General features: G+C 40.8%; 1 protein-coding gene across 1 annotated transcript in view; it reads left to right on the top strand.

Moving 5' to 3' along the window:
- Positions 1 to 22,424, top strand: part of COL28A1 (collagen type XXVIII alpha 1 chain) — a 176,473-nt gene that overhangs the window by 101,889 nt on the left and 52,160 nt on the right. The window contains exons 26-27 of the mRNA XM_043588947.1: positions 5,431 to 5,499; positions 10,017 to 10,085. Of these exons, the coding sequence (XP_043444882.1) occupies positions 5,431 to 5,499; positions 10,017 to 10,085 (138 nt within the window). The remainder of the gene's footprint in view (positions 1 to 5,430; positions 5,500 to 10,016; positions 10,086 to 22,424) is intronic.

Here is a 22,424-nt window from a genome sequence, read left to right as displayed (position 1 = left end):
AGATGGGGTGCTATCAAATGGTGAAGTCCGTCTTGACCATGGTCTTCTTGTATGCATTCACCCACTGTTGTGGCCTCATATGGACACATGGCCCAAGGAGCAAAAGACATAATACATTTTCAAGACCCCACCATAGTAGAGAGACTCTGTCTCTGTGGATTCACATAATTCATTAAGTGCCTGATATTCCCACCTCTTGAAAAGTATGGTACAGAAACACCAAGGAACAACCCTACCTAATACCATGTTACAGACCAACTCTAACATCTGCAGAAGATGTTAAGACTTGGTTTGAAGACTATCTATATATCAGATGCATATCTCAGATTATATTTACCTAGGTCAAGAGGTTACAAAAGATTATTTTGATACGTAAAACATAGCTATATGTCAACAGTTATATGAGTAAAGATGGACAGCTTGTTTGAGGGAAACACTGAAGCACCACAGGTGACATGGGAATCACACCTTCAGAGTTCACTGGCCAAGGTTCAAGGGTAGGAAGAGCAACAAGGTGCCCACAAGGTCGGCACTCAGCCTGCAGGCACTCCTACATGATGAGAGTTAGGGAGAGCCGAGTAAGAGAGAGAATGAGTAGCAATAATAAACGTGGACAAAGCTGGCCTAAAGTACACTCACAACAAATTTCAACTGTTTTTCCCCTTGCTTTCACTTCTGGGCTCTGTGTGCATGCGTGCGTGTGTGTGTGTGTGTGTGTGTGTGTGTGTGTGTGAGAGAGAGAGAGAGAGAGAGAGAGAGAGAGAGACTAATACTAAATGAGAAGGAAGTTTTAACTAAAACCATCACACACACACACACATACACACACACACAAAATACCACAAATTAAATTGTAGAGTATTGAATTCTTTCTTAAAAGAAATATTTACTCAGTTAAAAAAATCTCCTACCTTGCCTCCATATACTTAATTTTTAAAAGTTATATAACATTGGGGACATGCCAAGAATGCATCGAAGACATATACGTTCTAATGATACTGAATCCACTTGTGTGCTTTTACCCTTTGCCATATTTTTGTCTTTAAAATCTTGTATTCTTCTTCTCATTAAAGGTGAACATCACAGTAACCTTTCCTCCCCTTCACTGGTGAGATTGTTATCAGATATTGTTGATGGATTTTAAAAATACTAGTAAAAACATTTTATTCTGAAAATTATCAAGCACATATAGAAGTAGAAAGGCTTGTAAAATGAACTCCCACTTGCCTGTTGCACTTCAACAACTATCAGTATGTGGCCAATCTTCTATGATCTTCTTCCCCCTCTCCTGCTGCATTACTTTGAAGCCTATCCCACACATCTCTCATATAAAGGTTTAGTATGTGTATCTCAAATTAAAAGCTGTTTTTAAAAACATAACTGTAGGGGCGCCTGGGTAGCTCAGTCGATTGAACATCCGACTTTGACTCAGGTCATGATCTCGCGTTTGTGAGTTCAGGCTCTGTGCTGACAGCTTGGAGCCTGGAGCCTGCTTCAGATTCTGTGTCTCCATCTTGCTCTCTGCCCCTCCCACACTCATGTTCTGTCTCTCTCTCTCTCCCTCTCTCTCTCTCTCAAAAATAAACATTAAAAAATTTTAAAAACATAACTGTAGTACCATTAACAAACCTTAAACAATATTAATAATTTCTTAGTATCACCAAATATCCAGTGTTCAAATTTACCAGCTTGAGGGGCGCCTGGGTAGCTCAGTCGGTTAGGCGGCCGACTTCGGCTCAGGTCATGATCTCACGGTCCGTGAGTTCGAGCCCCGCGTCGGCCTCTGTGCTTACAGCTCAGAGCCTGGAGCCTGTTTCAGATTCTGCGTCTCCCTCTCTCTGACCCTCCTCCGTTCATGCTCTGTCTCTCTCTGTCTCAAAAATAAATAAACGTTAAAAAAAATTAAAAACAAAAAACAAATTTACCAGCTTGTCTTACAAATTTGTTGCAGTTGGTTTGTTTGAATTGGGATCCAAATGATGTCCACACATTGCATTTGATTGAGATGCTTCGTAAGTCTCTTTTAATCAAAGGTTAGTCATCCTTTGTTTTTTCCTTGGGCTTTCTGTGTAGATGAGTTCTGTGTCCTTGAGGGTCTCATCCTCGCTATTTTTTTTTTAATGTTTATTTTTGAGAGAGAGAGAGCGCATGCATGAGAGCGAGCTGGGGAGGAGCAGAGAGAGAGGGAGTTACAGAATCTGAAGCAGGCTCCAGTCTTCGAGCTGTCCACACAGAGCTGGATGCGGGGCTTGAACTCACTGACTGCGAGATCACAACCTGAGCAGAAGTCAGATGTTTAACAGACTGAACCGTCCCACGCTATTCTTATGGTGTTACATGTTTCTACATCCTCTGGTTGTACAGAAACATCCTCTGGTTTCTGCATCCTCAGATTTAGAGACTTCCTCAAATACAGGTTCTGTTTTTCTTAGCAGAATTCTTTCCAGGTGGGGCTGTGTACTCCCCATCGCATAGCAGGTTGCAGCCATATGCTTTCCAACCTCACTGTGGAAGGGGAGAGGTGAATAGAAACACAAGAGAGGGAGCCATTGTATCTGGGGTGGAGTTGACAGTAACCAGGCAAAGAAGACAATTATTTTTGATAAAACGTTGAATGATTTTGGGTAAAATCTACTGAAGTATGTTTACCTGGGTTCTGTTTTGCTGGAGGGTATCAAAATGCAGCGAGTATGAGTCAGGTATAGCTGGAGACCCTCCCCCAGCGAACTTACATATACTGCCTCTAAAGGCACATCAGAGATACTTAGGAAAGGAGAGACAGCAGAAATGTATGTGATATAGGACATGTTCATGTTCTCTACTTGGAGCTTTTGATGACAGGAGAGATCATTTAAGCTGGGAGAATCTGGGGGTCAATTAAGACCCAAAAGTTGGGAGGCAGAAGGAGAGAGGTGTTAGAATTAGTACCTGTGACCACAAAAGCAGCTAAGAACTAAGTGGAAGAGACGGTAACAGGAGACCCACATCATAAAATTGGTCTGCAAGCACAAGGAAAATAGGTAATTATGAAAATAGAGATTGAAAGAATTAAGTCAGTAATAAAATAAAGCTTAAATGCTTTCTAATTCTTTTAAGGCCTTGTTTTCTCTAGAAGTACTTTAGGATTTATACATAGAGAGTAAATTTAAATAAGGATGGGCTATTTTGCTAGATAAACAATGTCATCATTTCTTATAATCCATGATCTTTGCACTGTTGAAATCTATAAGGTATTTAGCTCCTAACAGAACATGGATGAAAGCGGACCTGGGACAAGAGCTTGGGAGATTTACCTTCAAAGCCTGGCTTTGGTTTTTGTCCTTTTTTCTTTATAATTTCACTGAGGCATATTTTATATATCACAGAACTCACCCATTCCAAGTGTATTTTTCAATGATTTTTAAAGTACATTTAGCGAGTTGTATGGCCTCACCATAAATCAGTTTTAGAACACTTTCTTCCTCTCAATAAAATCCCTTATGCCCATTTACAGTTAATCCTGTCCTAGTTCCTATTCCTGGTCCCAGGCAATTATGGATTTGCTTTCTATCTCTATAGATTCGCCTTCTCTGGACATTTCATACAAATGGAATCAAGCAATGTGTGGTCTCATATATCTGGCTTCTTTTATTGAGATTAATGCTTTTGAGGCCCATCCCTGTTGTAGCATACAGCCGTAGTCCATTCCTTTTTATTGTGGAATATACCACGCTTTGTCTATCCATTTATCAGTTGATGGGCATTTAGAGGGTTTCTAGTTTGTAGCTATTATGAACGATTCTGCTAAAAGCATTCATTTGTAAGTCTTTGTGTGGACATATGTTTTCATTTCCCTTGGGTGCAGGAGTAAAATTACTAGATCGTATGGTAAATTGATGTTGAACTTTTTAAGAAACTATCCAACTTTTCCCAAGTGGCTGTACCAGCAACTGAGGGTTCCTCCTTCTCCTTGTCCTCCTAGTCCTACTTCTCAATAGCTGTGCAGCTTTGGGCTAACTTTAGTTTCCTCTTTAATAAAAGCTGCAATGAGGAGCACCTGGGTGGCTCAGTCGGTTAAGCGTCCGACTTCAGCTCAGGTCTTGATCTCACAGTTTGTGGGTTTGAGTCCCGCGTTGGGCTCTGTGCTGACGGCTCAGAGCCTGGAGCCTGCTTCGGATTCTGTGTCTCCTTCTGTCTCTGTCCCTTCCCTATTCACACTCTGTCTCTCTCTCAAAAATAAATAAACATTAAAAAAAATTTTAAACATAAAAGCTGCAATAAGGAGTTAATATTTCCCAAGTGCCTACTCAGCTAGACGTTGTGATAGACACACTCACATTCTTTCTCTCACTTCTCTGTCTCCCCATGAAATGTAAGTATGACTTTCTGTGTATCTGATGAATTTACTGAGGTTCAGAGAAGTTAGGTAAGTTAGTCATCACTGTGATGCAGAGTTGTCGCAAGTACTAAATTATATCACTTAGCATATGTGAACGTGCACAGCACAGTGCTGGGTACATAGAAGGTGGTTTGATGAAGAGATTTTCATTTCTCTGCTTCTTCCTATCATTCACATCTCACACGGGTCTAGGCACAGGGCCGGACCTACCCCAATCAAGCCCTGCCTTTTCTCTGGGCTAGTTGCCTGTTCTAAAACACTTCCGGGACTCTGAAAACACTTTATAGGAATTTTCCTGGAGCCTCAACTGCTCTTGGGGCAGAAGTATCACAAAGTTCATCCGTACCCCAAGTAGCATAATCTTTGTTATATGAAAGAACAGGAGGGACTAGTTCGGGTTGGAGCTCTACCTTTCAATGGTTCCTTTTTATTCTCGTCTCATCTTTCTCTCTCCACTCACAATGGTGGCACTTCCAATTCCAGAGAAGGGAGCTCTGAAAAAAAGTACCTAGGAATGTTGTCACAAGTTAACTGACTTGATTGCTTTGAAGTGTACCCATATCAGTTGGCTGGAAGATTGCATAAATGGCAATAAGAAGTGAAAACAAAGGGCGATAACATTCCCTTTGTCAAGTATAGGGAAGTGAGCTGATAGAAAAGGCCCCAATTAATATCTCAAATTCAAGGGTTTGGGTTTTAAAATATATTTTCTTACATGAAAGTTCATATGGAATAAGGTTAATATGAAATATGACATTTTATATAAAATATACCACATAAAGCTTCACTTTAATCAGTGACTTGTCGGGGCGCCTGGGTGGCGCAGTCGGTTAAGTGTCCAACTTCAGCCAGGTCACGATCTCGCGGTCCGTGAGTTCGAGCCCCGCCTCGGGCTCTGGGCTGATGGCTCAGAGCCTGGAGCCTGTTTCCGATTCTGTGTCTCCCTCTCTCTCTGCCCCTCCCCCGTTCATGCTCTGTCTCTTTCTGTCCCCAAAATGAATAAAACGTTGAAAAAAAAAATCAGTGACTTGTCATTCATTGTGTCTTTTCAGGGAGAGCCTGGTGTCAGAGGCCCCCCAGGTCCCTCTGGGCCTCGGGGCATAGGAACCCAGGGGCCAAAGGTGAGTCTTAAATTCTGTGCTCTGTGTGAAGGTCAGATACCAAGTGAACATTAACTTCATAGTAAATGTTTATTTTAGCGTTGACTTATTTTTTCTTGATTGCTGATGAAAAGTCTCACTTTCTCATATTGTGTGAGCTTTCAGTAAAATAGATCATAAGTTCATAAAGCCATTTATTTCCCCCAAAGAAATTAGGAAGTGGTTGCAAAATGCTCAAAATATTTCCAGGTTTCTTAAAGGCTGTGCTCTCCTTAAGAAGCACATCTTCACTTTGGTTGGAGGCACCTCTGCTGACCTTTTAACAGAACACCTGCTAATGTATCTATTGTGACATATGTGCATAGTCCACTCTGTCAGGGCCTCAGTGCAAGGGTCCAGATTTATTGCCCCCATAGAACATGAAAGAAACTGCCTCTGGATCCCTTTGCTCTGTTTTCTATTCCTCTTTCTTTTTCCATGTCCATTTTGGTGATTATTCATCTTTCATTCTCTTAATCAAGTGTTTTTCAATGAGGGAGTTCTTGCCTTCCTGGTCTGCCCCCAGGAGACATTTGGCAATGTCTGGAATCATTTTTGGGTGTCACAACCAGGGAAGGGGTGCTACTGGCAGATAGTAGCTGGGGGCCCAGGATGCCGCTAAACATCATACTGTACACAAGATAGCACCCATCACAAAGAATTAGGCAGCTCAAAATGGCAAGAGTTCAGAGGCTCAGAAGCCCTGTTTTAACCGTTGATTCACATGCCCAACAAAAAATTCTTTGATTTGTTCAAAAACTAAAATAAAAAAGTATCAGGCATGTTCATAGGGAAAACGGGCGTCAGGGAGCCTCTCATTACACATGCAAATTTCACACATGTATATTCATGACCATAATGCACAGAAATGAATGAGAGCCCCATTATCAGAGAGGAAAGGGAAAAGGCTCTATGAGTCAAAGATTTTTCTGAGGATCCCAGAATTACCACATTCTTAGTTTATCCTTTTTTGTCCATCAACTTCATTCTGGCAGTAGGCGATTTCTTAACTTTATGGATCACTTGATATGGATGAAGACATACCCAAGATGTTAGTAGTTGTTATCACTGGGTGGTGGAAAGAGGGGTCCATTTTTCCTTCTTCATTGTTATCTTTATTTCTGTTTTTAGTTTTAGTTTTTGTTTGTTATTTTCTTCAAGTGAACAGGTGTTCCTCTTACAATCAGAAAATAAATAAATAAATCTTTTGCCTATAGTGGAAAGAAAAAAAGACTGACTTGTACCGTAACTTATGTTCATCCAGCCTTGCTCCAAGTTTATTCCATCAAATGTTACTTTGGGAACTTCTGGAATAAGCAAAGTCAAACTAATCTCTCTATTGTGGGACTTCTTAGAGGCTTTAATATATTCATATAGGCATACCTTGGAGACACTGAGGGTTCATTTCCAGACCACCATAATAAAGCAAGTACCACACTAAAGAGAGTCAAATGAATTTTTTGGCTTCCCAGTGCATATAAAACCATTATCTTCTAGTCTACTAAGGGTGCAATAGCATTATGTCTAAAAAAGCCCAATGAATATACCTTAATTAAAAATGCTTTATGGCTAAAGATGCTAACCATCCTCTGAGCTTTCAGTGAGTTGTAATCATTTTGCTGCTAGAGGGTCTTACTTCCATGTTAAAGGTCACTGGCTGATGAAGGTGGAGGTTGCTGCAGGTTGTGGTGGTTGTGACAATTTCTTAAAATAAGACAACAATGAAGTTAGCCACATTGATTGACTTTTCCTTTCACAAACGATTTCTTTGTAGCACGCGTTAGATAGCATTTTACCCAGAATAGATCTTCCAAAATTGGAGTCGTCTTCTCAAATGCTGCCACTGCTGTATCAACTAAGTTTGTGCAGTATTCTAAATTATTTGTTTTCATTCAGTAATTCTTCACATTTCCTACAACAAAATGTATTTCCTTTTTTTTTTTTAATGTTTATCTGTTTTGAGAGAGAGACAGAACACAAGCAGGGGAGGTGCAGCAAGAGAGGGGGAGAGAGAGAATCCCAAAAAGCTTCGCATTGTCAGCTCAGAACCTGGCTCAGGCCTCAAACTCAAGAATCCCGAGACCATGACCTGAGCTGAACTTAGATGCTTAACTGACTGAGCTACTCAGGTGCTCCACAAAATGTATTTCTTCTTCTTCTTTTTTTTTTAATGTTTATTTATTTTTGAGAGAGAGAGAGAAAGAGAGAACATGCATGAGTGGGGGAGGGGCAGAGAGAGATGGAGACACAGAATCTGAAGCAGGCTCCAGGCTCAGAGCCTGATGTGGGCATGAACCCATCCACTGGAAGATCATGACCTGAGTGAGCCGAAGTCGGGCTCTTAACTCACTGAGCCACCCAGGCACCCCTGTATTTCTTAAATAAGACTTAAAAGTCAAAATTACTCCCTGATCCATGGGCTGCAGAATGGATGTTGTGTTAGCAGGCATGAACACAACACGACTTTCATTGTCTGTCTCCATCAGTTGCTCTTGGGTGACCACAAGCACTGTCAATATTTTGAAAGGGATCTTTTTTCTTTTTTTTTTTTCCTCAGCAGTAAACCTCAACAGTAGGTTTGAAATATTCAGTAAACCGTGTTGCAAACAGATGTCATTCGGGCATTATTGTTCTCCTTATAGAGCATAAGCCAAGTGGATTTAGCATAATTCTTAAGAGCCCTAGGATTTTAAAAATGGTAAATGATAACTGGCTTCAACTTCAGGTCACCAGCTGCATCAGCCCCTAATATTCTTGTGTCTCAGGGAATAGAGATGCCTGAGGAGAGGGAGAGAGACAGGAGAATGTCCCCATTGCTGGAGCAGTCAGAACACATACAACGTTTATAGATTAAGTTCTCTGTCTTATACGGGTGTGGTTCGTGTCCCCCCCCCCCCACGAATTATGATAGTAACACCAAAGATCACTGATCAGGGGCACCTCAATGGCTCAGTCGGTTAAGCCTCTGATTCTTGATTTCAGCTCAGGTCATGAGTTCATGGTCCTGAGATCTAGCCCTGTGTTGGGCTCTGCACTGTGTGTGGAGCCTGCTTAAGATTCTCTCTCCCTCTCTCTCTCTGCTCCTTGCTTATGCACATGCTCTCTCTCCCTCTCTCTTTGCATCTCATTTATGCACATGCGTGCTCTCTCTCTCAGAAAACAAATAGAATTTCTTAATAAGTGGGAGACAGCACAGGTGCTGCTCAGGATTCTCTCTCTGCCCCTCCCTAGCTTGTTCTTCCCCCTGCCCCCCAAGATAAAAAAAATCAACTTAAAAAAAAGATCACTGATCAGAGATCACCATAAAAAATATAATAATAATGAAAAAGTTTGAAATATTGTGAGAATTACCAAAACGTGACAGAGACAGGAAGTTAGCAAATGCTATTGCAATAATGGCACGGATAGACTTGCCTGACACAGGGTTGCCACAAGCCTTCAATCTGTAAAAGATGCAGTGTCTGGGAAGCACAAGAGCGAAGCACGATAAAACAAGGTATGCCTGTATGCACTAGGGATCTCCAAGGAGAGGCACACACCGTGGGATAGAACATTTTCCAATCTCATTTGACCACAGGAGACTTTCCCCAAGAAGCATGGGGTTAACTTGTGCTGCAGAATGCACACACTGGGCAATGCTACACTTTCTGCTTCATTTGCAGATTTTCTTAAAAGTTTGATACTGTATCACTCAGCAATCAAAAAGAATGAAATCTTGCCATTTGCAGCTACGTGGATGGAACTGGAGGGTGTTATGCTAAGTGAAATCAGTCAGTCAGAGAAAGACAAATATCATATGACTTCACTCATATGAGGGCTTTAAGAGGCAAAACAGATGAACATAAAGGAAGGGAAACAAAAATAATATAAAAACAGGGAGGGGGACAAAACAGAAGAGACTCATAAATATGGAGAACAAACTGAGGGTTACAGGAGGGGTTGTGGGAGGGGGGATGGGCTAAATGGGTAAGGGGCATTAAGGAATCTACTCCTGAAACCATTGTTTCACTATATGCTAACTAATTTGGGTGTAAATAAAATTTAAAAAAAAAAGTTTGATACTGATCCACTGAACCTTTCACTGCAAGCCCGGTGAATAGCACTCCATGTTGAAATGGAACAACACATTGGAGGCTACACAGAATTATGTGTGAGCAGCCTTCACACCCCTGGTGTTCTAGGGGTTGGTGGTAGGTTCAACCAGAGGAGCCCAAGCAGACAAGGTGACTGGGACAACACTCTTCTTCGGTCAAGCAGCCCTGCCTTGCCTCTTTACTTACATTTGGATTATGTGTAAGATTTTCACAAAGGATTCTGTGGCTTAAAATTTTTGGAAAAACACTACTTTATAAAAAATATGATCTAGCTTGTGGGGTGCACAGATGCAGGTCCTGATAGGACTGAAGGAAGGAAGGAAGAAGGAAGACAAGAGCAGAGATACATTGCTTCTTCCTAAATCTCCTCATGTTTCTCTTTGGTTTCTCTTCATCTTCCAACAGGGAAATATTGGGCAGAAAGGCCTGCCTGGCCCTCCTGGCCCCCCTGGCTACGGATTACAAGGAATTAAAGTAAGTGGATGTGATTGCACGAGAGTCATCTCTCAATTCGCCAGAACGACGAGAAAAGAGGTTATGGATAATATAAAAACATGACTATAATGAAATGAATTTAATATAAGCTTAGCGGGTAAAATTACCTCCGGTACTTTAGAGACACAATCCAGAAGTGTATAAATTGTGTAAGTACATTAGTTTTCATGAACACTAGACATTACATAAATTGCTTGGTGAAATTTCTGTTACAGTAGGTTTGTTGTTCTTGCTAGTCTCTGAGCTGAGTGGAGAATTTATGCCCAGCTGTGTGTTCTCTCTCTCTCTCTTACCTTCCTCAACTGTATCTTCCATTCTTAGCCTAAGATTTCCTAGTCTTAGCTCACAGTGGAACTGCCTGGGGAATTTCATGAATAATACTGACAACCTACCCCAGAAGAATGAAATCTGAATCTCTCGGGGTAGTGCTTGAATACTGTGGGCTTAAAAGCCCCCAGGTGATTCTCCTGAGCATCTGGGGTAAGAACCACGGCTCTCAACCCTGAGTCTGTGTTATTGGAATCCACAGCCACCTATATTCTGCTGTATTTCTGTCTCAGCAGCAATAAGCCTATCCAGCAAGGTGCAACTCCCAGGGTGCCCCATGTCTCAGCAGACAAAATTTGGCATCTAATGGTTGCTATGTAATTTCAAACAATTTCCTTTTCTACATCTCCTATGTTGATTTATTATTTTTTTTTAATTTTTTTTTAATGTTTATTTATTATTGAGAGACAGAGAGACACAGAGCGTGAGCAGGGGAGGGGTAGAGAGAGGGGGAGACATAGAATTTGAAGCAGGCTCCAGGCTCTGAGCTGTCAGCACAGAGCCCGATGTGGGGCTCGAACTCACAAACTGCGAGATCATGACCCGAGCCGAAGTCGGTCGCTCAACCAACTGAGCCACCCAGGCGCCCCTGTTGATTTATTATTTTTAATTTTTGTTTTTTACTCATTCACATTGTAGTTTCTCCCCAAAAAACTTCTATTGTTTTTACCACAGTTAAACTTTGAAACTGAGTAATTCATCCCCTGCATAGTTGGTATTGACTCTTAAAAACTGAAACATTCAAAACAAACTGTTTTTCAAATGGGGTTTCTTGGGATGCCTGGGTGGCTCAGTCGGTTAAACACCCAACTCCTGGTTTCCACTCAGGTTATGATGCCAGAGTTGTGGGATCGAGCCCTGCATCAGGCTCTGTGCTGAGCGTGGAGCCTGCTTAAGATTCTCTCTCCCTCTCCCTCTGCCCATTCCCTGCTTGTGTGCCCTCTCTCTCTCTCTCAAAACAAACAAAAAAAAGGGCCACAAAATAAAAACAGAAAACAAATAGAATTTCTTAGCAAGTAGGAGACAGTGGGAGCTTAAGATAATAATTGTGAAATCCAGTGTTGAGAAAATAAACTGCCTACTCCTGTGTAAAGAGTGAGGTTTGTCAGAAGCAAAACTCACTGAATCTGTCTTAAATCTTTCTATCTCTCTCCCAATGTCTGGGGCTTCCATGTCAGGTCTTTTCAATAACAGTTGCTCGTCTGTGGGGCTGAGCATCCAAGGGAAGGCCTGACAGTTAACACGTTGCTGATATTTTACTAGCACTGGAAGATACAGCAAAAAACTGCTTCCTTGTAAACAACATCGCTCTCATACTTAATCTTAAAATTCTACAGTTAAAAGATAGTAACGCTCTATAGATACCTTTGCATGGGTTTGTTTAAGCAATGAACCCACGTTCGATCACTGGTCTTTCCGCCAACAGGAGCTCCATTCACATGTGCTGTTAGTTCCTTATTGCCACCGTGTTAAATCTGGTGCCAGTTTTTCTTTTTCATGATCCAGGAAATACTTCCTTATTCAACAAGGAGTGGCCTGGGTTGCACGTAGTGCTCACCAACCCTACTGAGGTGCCCTGCCTTCCTCACCACTTGTCTTTTATTATGCCCTCCGTGTTACGCTATGTTCAAAGTCCATCTCGAGTGAATCTGTGATACCGTGAAGCCTACCACGATAGGGAAGGAACCAAAATTAAAACTGTCACATATCCAGGGCTAGCAGAAATGAGATACACTCTGAGGACTGTGGCCGGATACTACTTGGCAGTGAACCCTGACCAAGGTGGCCTCATAGAACCTCTCTAGACATATTGGATTGCCGGGCATCCTGTTGGCAACAGGGCAAGCCTATTTTACTCAGGACTGCCACCTCATTTTCTTGACCCTGGGTTATACCATCATGGAAAAAAAGGGAGGGAACTGGTGTTCCTCCAAGTTATTTTAGGGATATGTGGTGAGTAAAATATCATTTATGTTCATTTGTTGACCCATTTCCCACCTCTTTCTAAAAACCCATTTGAATTAGTAAAACTCACTTCTGCTGGTAAGTCTTTGATGGAAGCCCTTGTCGCTGGTAACATTTAACATTGGGGTATGATCTATGCCCGTCTCTCATACTGTCCCAACCACAGGGAAAATAGGGATTGGGTTACAATCACAGAGGTATTTGCTCCAACACCCACCTAATTTTGTTGCTAAAATATTTTTCTAAGTTTATTTATTTGTTTGGAGAGAGAGAGAGAAAGAGAGAGAAAGAGAGAAAAAGAGAGAGTGAAGGGGTGGGGCAGAGAGAGAGAAAGAGAGAGAGAGAGAGAGAGAGAGAGAGAGAGAGAGAGAGAGAGAGAGAATCCCAAGCTGGCTATGTGCTATCAGGGCAGAGCCCTACATGGGGTTCAATCTCAGGAACCATGAGATCATGACTTGAGCCAAAATCCCGCATCAGATATTTAACTGACTGAGCCACCCAGAGGACCCTGTTGCCAAAATATTGTGTCTCAGTCAGTCACTCATCAAACAACCAACCAACCAAATTTGCCTTTGATTGAAGGCAAATAAGTTAAATGCAATATAAAATGATGTGTCAGGCAAATAAGTTAGGCAAATAAGTTAAATGCAAGATAAAATGATGACTGAAAAGACAGGTATTTAGTCCTCATAAAGTTTACAGGCTATAAAATAATCACACTCTGAACTCCAGAGAGTGTGGAAGGGCAGTACATGGAATAAATTGGGCTTAGAGTAGTGCACAGTAATGAGTTTAGTCTTCATCCTAAGAGTAATTGAAAGTCAGGGAAGGATGACATGATCAGAGAGGTATTAGCAAAGACTCACTCTGTCTACCATCTGTAGACTGGATGTGCACGACTATGAGGAATGTGGGCCCTCCCCTTCCCATACCCCTATGTATTCTCCTGATTTTCCATATGAAAGAGTGTGACCTTCTGGTAACCCTCTCTTCCTGCCCTTCCTGAAGCTCTGGGACCATATACGGCTGTTGCCATGGCAGCCTTGGTCCTGGGAAACATGAAAACCTGATGGGCTCACTCCCTGTGGGCACCCGGGCAGCCTCCTGCAGTTTCTCTGCAGTCCTCACTGTGACTCAGCTGGCTCTGCATTGCAAAGAACCTCTGGCTCCTTCAGGGACTTCATTGCTTTCTCTCAACTACAAATGTCTATTGATTGAATGGGTGAATCTGGGAGCGTGGCTTCTTGACTTTGGTCTTTCAGGTTCATGGCATAGACCAGGAGTTTATGTTATTCCACCATCTTGTCCCACTGTGAACACTGACTGTTTCCCTAAATATGGACTATATATATGCCGGTAATCCTCCAGATTAAGTTAGGAGGGAGGAGAAATGGGGTGGGGTCTTAAAGGATTCCATGATATGTCAACCATCCAACCTCCTAGAGTCCAGGAGGGATGTAATGAGAGTGTGGGCCAGTTTTCCTCTTTCCATGTTTGTTGAAGTCAGTTCCAGTGTCCTGATCAGCTCTGACATTCCTGTAGTGCTTTTTCTCAGAGAATCAATCGGTATTTATAAAAATAAGATTCCTAGTGGCCCTCCTTGATTTCAGGAGTTTCTGAGGTAGATTTGTGGACTGGTATCTACTATAATTCCTGCTGGACATAAACCCTTCACTCATTAAAAAAAAATATGCTTCTATGGCATTGGCTTCCATTCTGCATTTAGGCCTGAGCATGACTGATCCAACCCTGGCTGAGGGAATCTCCCTGCAGTTAGGCTGTGACACAGGAAGGGCTGATATTTAGGCCCAGCCAGTGTGAAAAATAGCCTCAGTGACATGCTAGGGGAATCTAGTGAACATTATCTGGCAGAAATCCCAATATCTCCGGAGCTGGTAAATAGTGATGATGGGAATGGTCACATGGTTATAGAGTTAAAGGATTAACCTCTAAGACAACTGGAGCCCAGAAATGGAGGGAAACTCCATCCAAATGATCTCCCCCCTCTACCTATAGTCTGACCTCAAAGCATGATGGGAAGAAAATGAGCTTGAGAGAGAGCTACACAGACCTTGGGCTGAATCTTGCTAGTTGTGTAAGCTTGGATAAATCCTTGAACCTCAGTTTCTTCATCTTTAAAATGGATATAAGACAGCCTATTTTACAAGGCATTGTGAAGATAAAACTGCACAAAGGGCCCAGGACACAGTACTGAGTACTCAATCAGAGGTTGGCTGTGGAGTCAACAGATTTGAATCATGGCTTCCTCAGTCCTGCAACCTGGCCTCAGTTTTCATATCTGAATAATGGAGATAATAATAGTACAATTGCCTAAAATATCATTAAGAAGAGATGGAATTAAATGAGACTGTATGTATAACACATTTAACGCAGGACTCGGCACATAGTTATATAGGCAACAAATATTTATAGTTAGTCACATTATTATTCCTTCCCTGCTTCCCTCTCTTTCCACTAGTCCCTTTTCTATTTTCCAGGATGAAGGCTCAGAATTCTGGCATTCAAATGATTTCATGCTCTACAACATAAAATCTTGGTTGTGTGACTTAGTGTGGGGCTGGCTCCATTATTCCAAAAGGAATAACGGCTCAAAAACAGTAGAGCTCACATACAGTATGTTTGCTCACATAACAGCCCAAGGTAGGTGTTCCTTTTTGGTGGACAATTTTCTTTCATTTAGAATTTGAGAGAACCTCATCTGCCATTGATGCTTCCTCCACATGCTGGTTCTCTTTACCACTTATTCCCAGCAGGCAGATAGGGACAGTGTGAAAGAGGCACACCTGCTTCTTCAAAGTCTTGGGCAGGTGTTGACACACATCACCTCTGCCCCCATTCTACTGGCTGGAATTAGTGTTGTGGAAAGGCAGTACAGCTATGTGACCAGGAAGAAGAACCACAGGTTTGGTGAAGAGCTAGCATTAACGCCACACATAATTTAACCCATCTCTAGGAAGAATGGCAAACTTAAAGTGATTTGTTGTTCTGAAGTATATTGGTGCTTCCAGAAGCAAACACAAGAGTAGTCTCCATGGCAACTTCCAGAACGGCTAGTTGCTATCCTGATAGTGTGAGACTCTGTTACCTGGGCTAACAAAGACTGAGTTTGGCTTCATCATTCTTTTATCCTAACTTGAAAAGAAAACCTTAGAATGTTGATATCTTCTTACTTATTTCACGTGGCATCAGGAGCACCAGCGGATGATTTAGAAATTTGTCTTGAGAAGACAGGCTGAGTATTAGCCACAGAGCTGGAGGCGGCTTGAGGTTTGGAGGGACCAGGAGAGGAACAGGAAATGCTCATTCCTATCTGTGACAAAGGCAGGGTGAGAGGACAAGAGCCACCTGGAACCTGGCAGCACAGCTGTGGTTCAAAGTCTAGAGAGAGATGACATCAGAGGAGGGAGGCAGACCTGGCATGAAGAGGAAGAGCCAGACAGGAATAAAGAGAAGCCAGCAATTGGGCTCATATGGGGAATGAGGAGAGGGTCAGTGTCCTAGGGGATTACTCAGGATACTGATAGCATCTGAGACCAGCATGGGTGTGGTGGTAGGTGAGTCAGCTCAGCTTTCAGGGCCAGCAGGAGAACAGTCAGAAAGAAAATGGCTTTACCCTCCAAAGCCCTCTGAATTAGAAATTTAGGTTAGGACCCAGAGCATTCTAAGATTCTTCGTTCAATGTTTAGGGTTAATGTCATTTCTTAGGTAGATTTTTGTTTGTTTCACCTGCATTAAAGTAACGGTGGTTCTATAAACTCAGAGAGCCCTTTTAACTGAGAAGTATTTTTGCCACCTTCTGGGATCCTTTCACCAGAAAGGCTAAAGCTTCAAAGACTTGGAGCATACATGGAGTGGTGGACATCTCACAGAGAGCCCCACAGCCTTCTCTTTGGCTCCTACCTATGACCTGATCAGTTTTAAAGCGTTTCCAGAATCCATTTGACTAGATTTTTGGTTAGAGTGGACCTATTACAGCATGGAAAATTACCCCCACTTAAGGGTCAAATAGAAATGATTTATTTGTTGAAATTGACTTAAGGGGGAAAAAATCAGGGGTAGATTTGGTTAACACCAAGTTGCAAATGCCTGCAGAAAGGTTAAGAGTCATTGACATTAGGAAGATTTCCTAGTCTTCTAAACTGGTAACCATGTGCATGATAGTGTTAATACGATTAAGAGAGAAATATATGCGCACACATGTTTTAATACAATGACTTTCTGGTGTTTCAACCTAAAGTTTTCTTTGTCCTTCGTGACTACAAAGAGCAGCATCAAAACTAAAACACAAACCAGCCCTGGCAATAGTAGAATCACTGCATTCAACCTGAACACACCTTAAAAATTAAACTGAAACAATAAGGAATATAGTTAACAGTATAACATAGATTATATGTGTGCTTATGCCACAAACCATCTTTGAATTAGCTTCTGATACTTTTCCCATATTGTGATCTTCTAATTCCCACAATGATTCCTCTACATCAAAAGGAGTCATCAGAACCACGTGACAGGTACCTTAAAATAGTTCAGCATTTTGGGATTAAACCTGCCAAAGTGCTTCTGGTGGGATGTGCTGTGGCTGAAAGTTGATCCTGGTAACCAAAATCCATAAACCTGTTTTTCAGACATCGAAGGCATCCTTTTATACCTGTATTATACCACCTTTATACCTTTTACTATTTTTTAAACTAAATTAAAAACAATTACATGGGTTATAAACCCAAACCAATAGCACTGCACTCACAGTATTCTCTACATAGGCTGTACAGGTGAGGGAAAGCTTACATTCATCAACCGGCACTCGCTCTGAGACCATCTGCATTTCTCACTGCTTCATGCTTTAATTTTCCTCCTGTGCCAAGTGGTTTTCATTCCTTCAAGCCAGTTAGGAAAAAGGATGGCTTTTTTTTTTTAATTTCTCAATCTGAACCTGAAGATATGGTAGGCTGTTTTCCTTTCTCAATCTCATCATTACATTTCCAATGTAAATTGTCTATTCCCCAGATCAGAACTGGAATGGAGATTTTAGGCTCTCAATTTAGTGGACTCGAATCATCATTATCAGCTTATATTTGTTCTCTATTTACTGTGGATACAGCCTTGTGCAATGGCTAGTGACGGTCTCAGAAGTCCGCTTGACTTCTATCACACTCCTCACACTGCCATGAACCCCAAAGGGAAAACTAATTTTTTAAGTCACTTTTTCCAAAGATAATGGTGTCCTGCCCCAAGCTTTACTATGGTTTCCCCAATTCCCAAAGAGAAGTCAAAAGACTAAAGACTTGGTAATAAAGATAAGACAATGTTCAATGCCATGTGCTAATGCTGTATATTAAAAAAAAAAAGATTTGTTATCACCAAATATTTGAAAATTATGTGAAAGATTTCATTTAAGCAGTTATATACTAAAAGTACTTATACTCTAATAGTACCTCATTTTTAATTATGGTGAGCATGCTGCCATTTTATTTATTTTTAATTTTATGATTATGTTTCTTTATTTTTGAGAGGCAGAGAAAGACAGAGCACAAGTGGGAGAGAGGCAGAGTGAGAGGGAGACACAGAATCCGAAGTAGGCTCCAGGCTCTGAGCTGTCAGCACAGAGCCCGATGTGGGGCTTGAACCCACGAACCACTAGATCATGACCTGAGCTGAAGCTGGACGTTCAACCTACTGAGCCACCCAGGCGCCCTGGCATGCTGCCATTTTAAATTGTTCTGACTTTTTTCTTCCTCCCTTTGTGTCTCCTCCCCCACCCCCTCCTCTTCCTACCCATCCATTCATGTCTATTTAATATATTAAGACATAAATATTATATATTTAATTCCTTTTCATTCTTGTAACAGATATTGTCCATATAAAACCTAGTTGAATGAAGGACATGGATAAATTAACTCTTTGCTGCTGCCATCTTTATAGCACATGAATTTCACTGTTGAAAATTTACAAAAGGTATTTTATTTTTTTTCCCACCCATCAATGCTTGGTTAGAAGTAAATTACTAGTATATATTTTTCCCCTTCTTTCAGCAGGGAAAGAGGCAACTTTATTCTTCAGGGATATTGAGCTCAGGAAGGGAACTAAGGCCATATTACATTCTTCATATTCCATGGGTGATACACAGACATGCTAAGTAATGTACCAAGGTCACTCACCCCTGCTCTTCCTCCTCCCTGAAGGAATTATAGTAACCAAGTCAAGGTAGGTGTCAGAAAGAGGAAAGTGATCAGTTTGAGATTTTCAGAGGTAAATGCTATGCAAAATTTTTATTTGCATCTTGAAATTAAAAGTTGGCCCTTCAAGGGGCTATTGGGTGGCAGTGTTGGGTAAGCGTCTGACTTCAGCTCAGGTCATGATCTCACGGCTCGTGAGTGTGAGGCCCGTGTTGGACTCTTTGCTGACAGTATGGAGCCTGCTTAGGACTCTCTCTGTCTCCCTCTCTCTCTTTCTGCCCTTCTTCCACTAGTGTGCTCTGTCTCTCTCAAAATAAATAAATAAAAACTTAGAGAGAGAGAAATATTAAAAAGCACTTCTGTTTCCCTGAGTGCAGTTCTGTCAAAAGCCAAGGATTGGATTTAGTGAACTTTTGTTATCAATGACCAGGCCTAAGACTAGGAATTATGGCAGACTCTGGGCTGGTACGTGTAGCTGTGGGGGAAGGCTATAATAACCGCTATATCCCCCACACACTCAAAGTCTTATCAAGTCCCTTCCTGTGTGGCTGGTTGAGGACATATGCTTTTGTACTGCAAACCTCTGTGACAGGTCTGTGAGTGCCAACTGGTCTGTAGTCAAAACTTTCTTACGCTCTTACAAACACCTTAAGAACTTTACAGTTATTGGTTTCTTATTATCAGCACCTTTGCTTATCTAGTTGCAGATATGACTTCTCATTTCAAATATAAGATGTCAGAGGAAATGAGGTAAATTACCTGTTTGAGGTCAGAGAATCTCTAACAAAGCCATGAGTGTGGAGTTTATGGGTATTTGTGGCTCAAACTGAAGGCGATAAAAACAGCCCCAGAATAATCTTTCTTTCAGCCTACAGCAAATTCTTCAAATCAGCAATTCTTCAAAACCGCTTCTCACATCATAAGGCTGGGAATCATGGGCCCAACGGGAGTGCATTGTGCCCTAGGAAAGTGAAATTGAGCGAGAAGAGCAAGGAGTATTGAAATGGAGAGAAACAGGCAGAACACTTGCCTGAATCAGAGAGAGGGAATTAGGAGGGAAAAGGAGAAAGGGAAATACAAGAAAGAATCGAAACTGGCTATGATGACTTTTTTAGGATACTAGGGGTAGTAATGCTTTTGACTTTAAAGCCTCTAATACCTGAAATTAATGTAGTTACTGTTTCTTGGTTAAATTTTCCTGATGTTCTACTCTTATCCTTTTATTTCCACGTTTTTGTATCCTTTTATTTGATGTTTCTTTTAGACAATATATATTTGGATTTTTTTTTAAGTTTTTTAATTTATTTTGAGAGGGGGGGAAGAGCACAGAGAGAGAGAAAGGGAAAGAGAGAGAGAGAAAGGGAGAGAGAGAATCCCAAGCAGGCTCCCCACTCTCTCTGCAGGGCCTGATGGGGGGCTTGAATTCACAGACCGTGAGATCATGACCTGAGTCAACATCAAGTCAGACGCTTAACCAACCAACTGAGCCACCCAGGTGCTGCCATGCATTTGGATTTTTAAAAGTCCAGTCTGGCAACATTTGTCTTTTGCCAGGAGCATTTTTAGTTCAGTTACATTTAATATAATTAGTGAACTTTAATTTATTTCTACCATCTAATTTTGGGTTATTTGTCCCCCCTTGTTCTATGTTCCTTTTTAAAAATCTTTTCTTCCCCCTCTTTTAAGGTTTATTCCTTTTTAACTATTGTATTTTCCTTTTACTTGTTTGGAATTTACTCATTTTTCTCTTTTTCAATATTTACTCTTTTTATTTTATTTTATTTTTTTTTTAACGTTTATTTATTTTTGAGACAGAGAGAGACAGAGCATGAACAGGGGAGGGGCAGAGAGAGAGGGAGACACAGAATCCGAAGCAGGCTCCAGGCTCTGAGCTGTCAGCACAGAGCCCGACGCGGGGCTCGAACTCACGGACCGTGAGATCATGACCTGAGCCGAAGTCGGACGCTTAACCGACCGAGCCACCCAGGCGTCCCTTTCAATATTTACTCTTAAAAATATTCACATTTACCTTATGAAATACCCATATTAACTTTTTGGGTACTACAATAACTTAGAATACTTTAATTCTATTTACCTCTACCCTATCATTATTGTTTCATGTTTTAATTAATTTTCAATCCCTCGGGTCATTTTTGCTTAATCACTGTTTCTTCAGACTTGTCTGCCTATGTACTCCTTTCTACCTCTTTAATCCATCTTTCTTCTCAGACTGGAACCACTGTCCTTCTGCCTGAGGTGGATTCTTCAGAATTTCCTTGGTAGAGAGCCGCTAGAGTAAACTCTCCATTTGGTTGCCTGAAACTACATTTATTTCTCCTTAATCTCTTCTTAAAAGATGTTTTTCTGAGGCTAGAATTCTAGGCACACAGCTTTTCCTCTCAGTGCAGGGAAGATTTTCTCATCAATTGGTCCCCACTCTTGTTCTTGAGAAGTTACCCATCATTCTAACTATTCCTTAGATGATAATTTGTCCTTGTCTCTGTGACTTTTAATGGTTTCTCTTCTTATTGGGTGTTAGGCAGTTTCACTATGATGTATCTAGCTGTAGGTTCTTTTTTTATGTGTCTTAATCTTTATTTGTTAGAATTTTTAATTTTGTGGACTAGTATTTTTTTTTAATCATTTCTGGGAGACTCTCATCATCCCATTCTCAATCATTCTGTAACTTTGTTCCATTTTATTGTTTTCGTAGCACTATCACCATCCGAAAATATTTGGGTTTTTTTTCCTGTTTATTATCTGTCTTCTTTTGGTTAACAACAACAACAAGACAACAACTCTTTGAGAGCAGGGACTTTGTTTCTTCATCCATATCTAAATTCCCAGTACCCAGCAGAATATATGGCATACAGTAAACACTTAATAAATATTTGTTTAATGAATGAACAAAGTAATGAATAATTGAATGGATATATGAAAGTTATATAGTAAATAGTGGTAAAGTTCCACCTGTAACCATATTATTGACCCACAAAATGATTCATTTATATATAATTTAATTCAATAAACAACTACTGAATTCCATTATTAAGAGAATTCTAAACTTGTGAAATGATAAATTCTTTTTTAAATCCTAATGTTTAATAGTGGGAGTACCTTACTCTTGCGGGTTGGTATACTTGATTGGCCTAACAGATAGAAGTTTATTTGAAATGCTGTATTTGGCTTTCTTGAAAGTAGATCTTTGTGACCAAATTATCTATTACCACAGTGCCACAGGATCACAGTGAATTCTATCCATGTAAACATATGTGTTTGTTACGAACGGGCCTGAGGTGTTATATCTGGTGATTCTTTTGTACACTCAAGCATTCTGTCTAGTGGTAATCAGAGCATATATTTAATAAATTCGTAATTGATCTAGGTCCTATTTTAAAGACTCTCATTAATAGATTAAGGAGATAAGCAGGAGGAAACTTAATCCATCATTACCTGTCACCAGACCAGACAACCATGGCAATATCATTACACTTCCCATGGTCCTCTTAAGTTCATAACCACATTAGAATTAAATGAGACACCCAGTATCATCTGGTTATATTTTCACAACTTTACCAGGAAGTAATTTTTACCAAGAAGTTTTAGCCTTAAAAATGGACAGATTTTCCTATGAGTTCATATTTGTAGAGATGACATTTCAAGAATACTAATATAATTCATTATCAATTCCTATTCATCAGTGTAGAGACAGTGAGCTTTTTTATAGGACTATTTATTGGCATATGCAATTATGCCTTTAAATAGTAGCTCTTAAGGTTCCAAGGAGAGAAGAGATTTTTAATTTATTAGAATACCAGCCTCCTTAAAGTTT

Source organism: Prionailurus bengalensis, chromosome A2, assembly GCF_016509475.1.
Source record: "Prionailurus bengalensis isolate Pbe53 chromosome A2, Fcat_Pben_1.1_paternal_pri, whole genome shotgun sequence".
Classification (NCBI taxonomy): Eukaryota; Metazoa; Chordata; class Mammalia; order Carnivora; family Felidae; genus Prionailurus; species Prionailurus bengalensis.
This window is presented reverse-complemented; position numbering and strand designations above follow the sequence as displayed.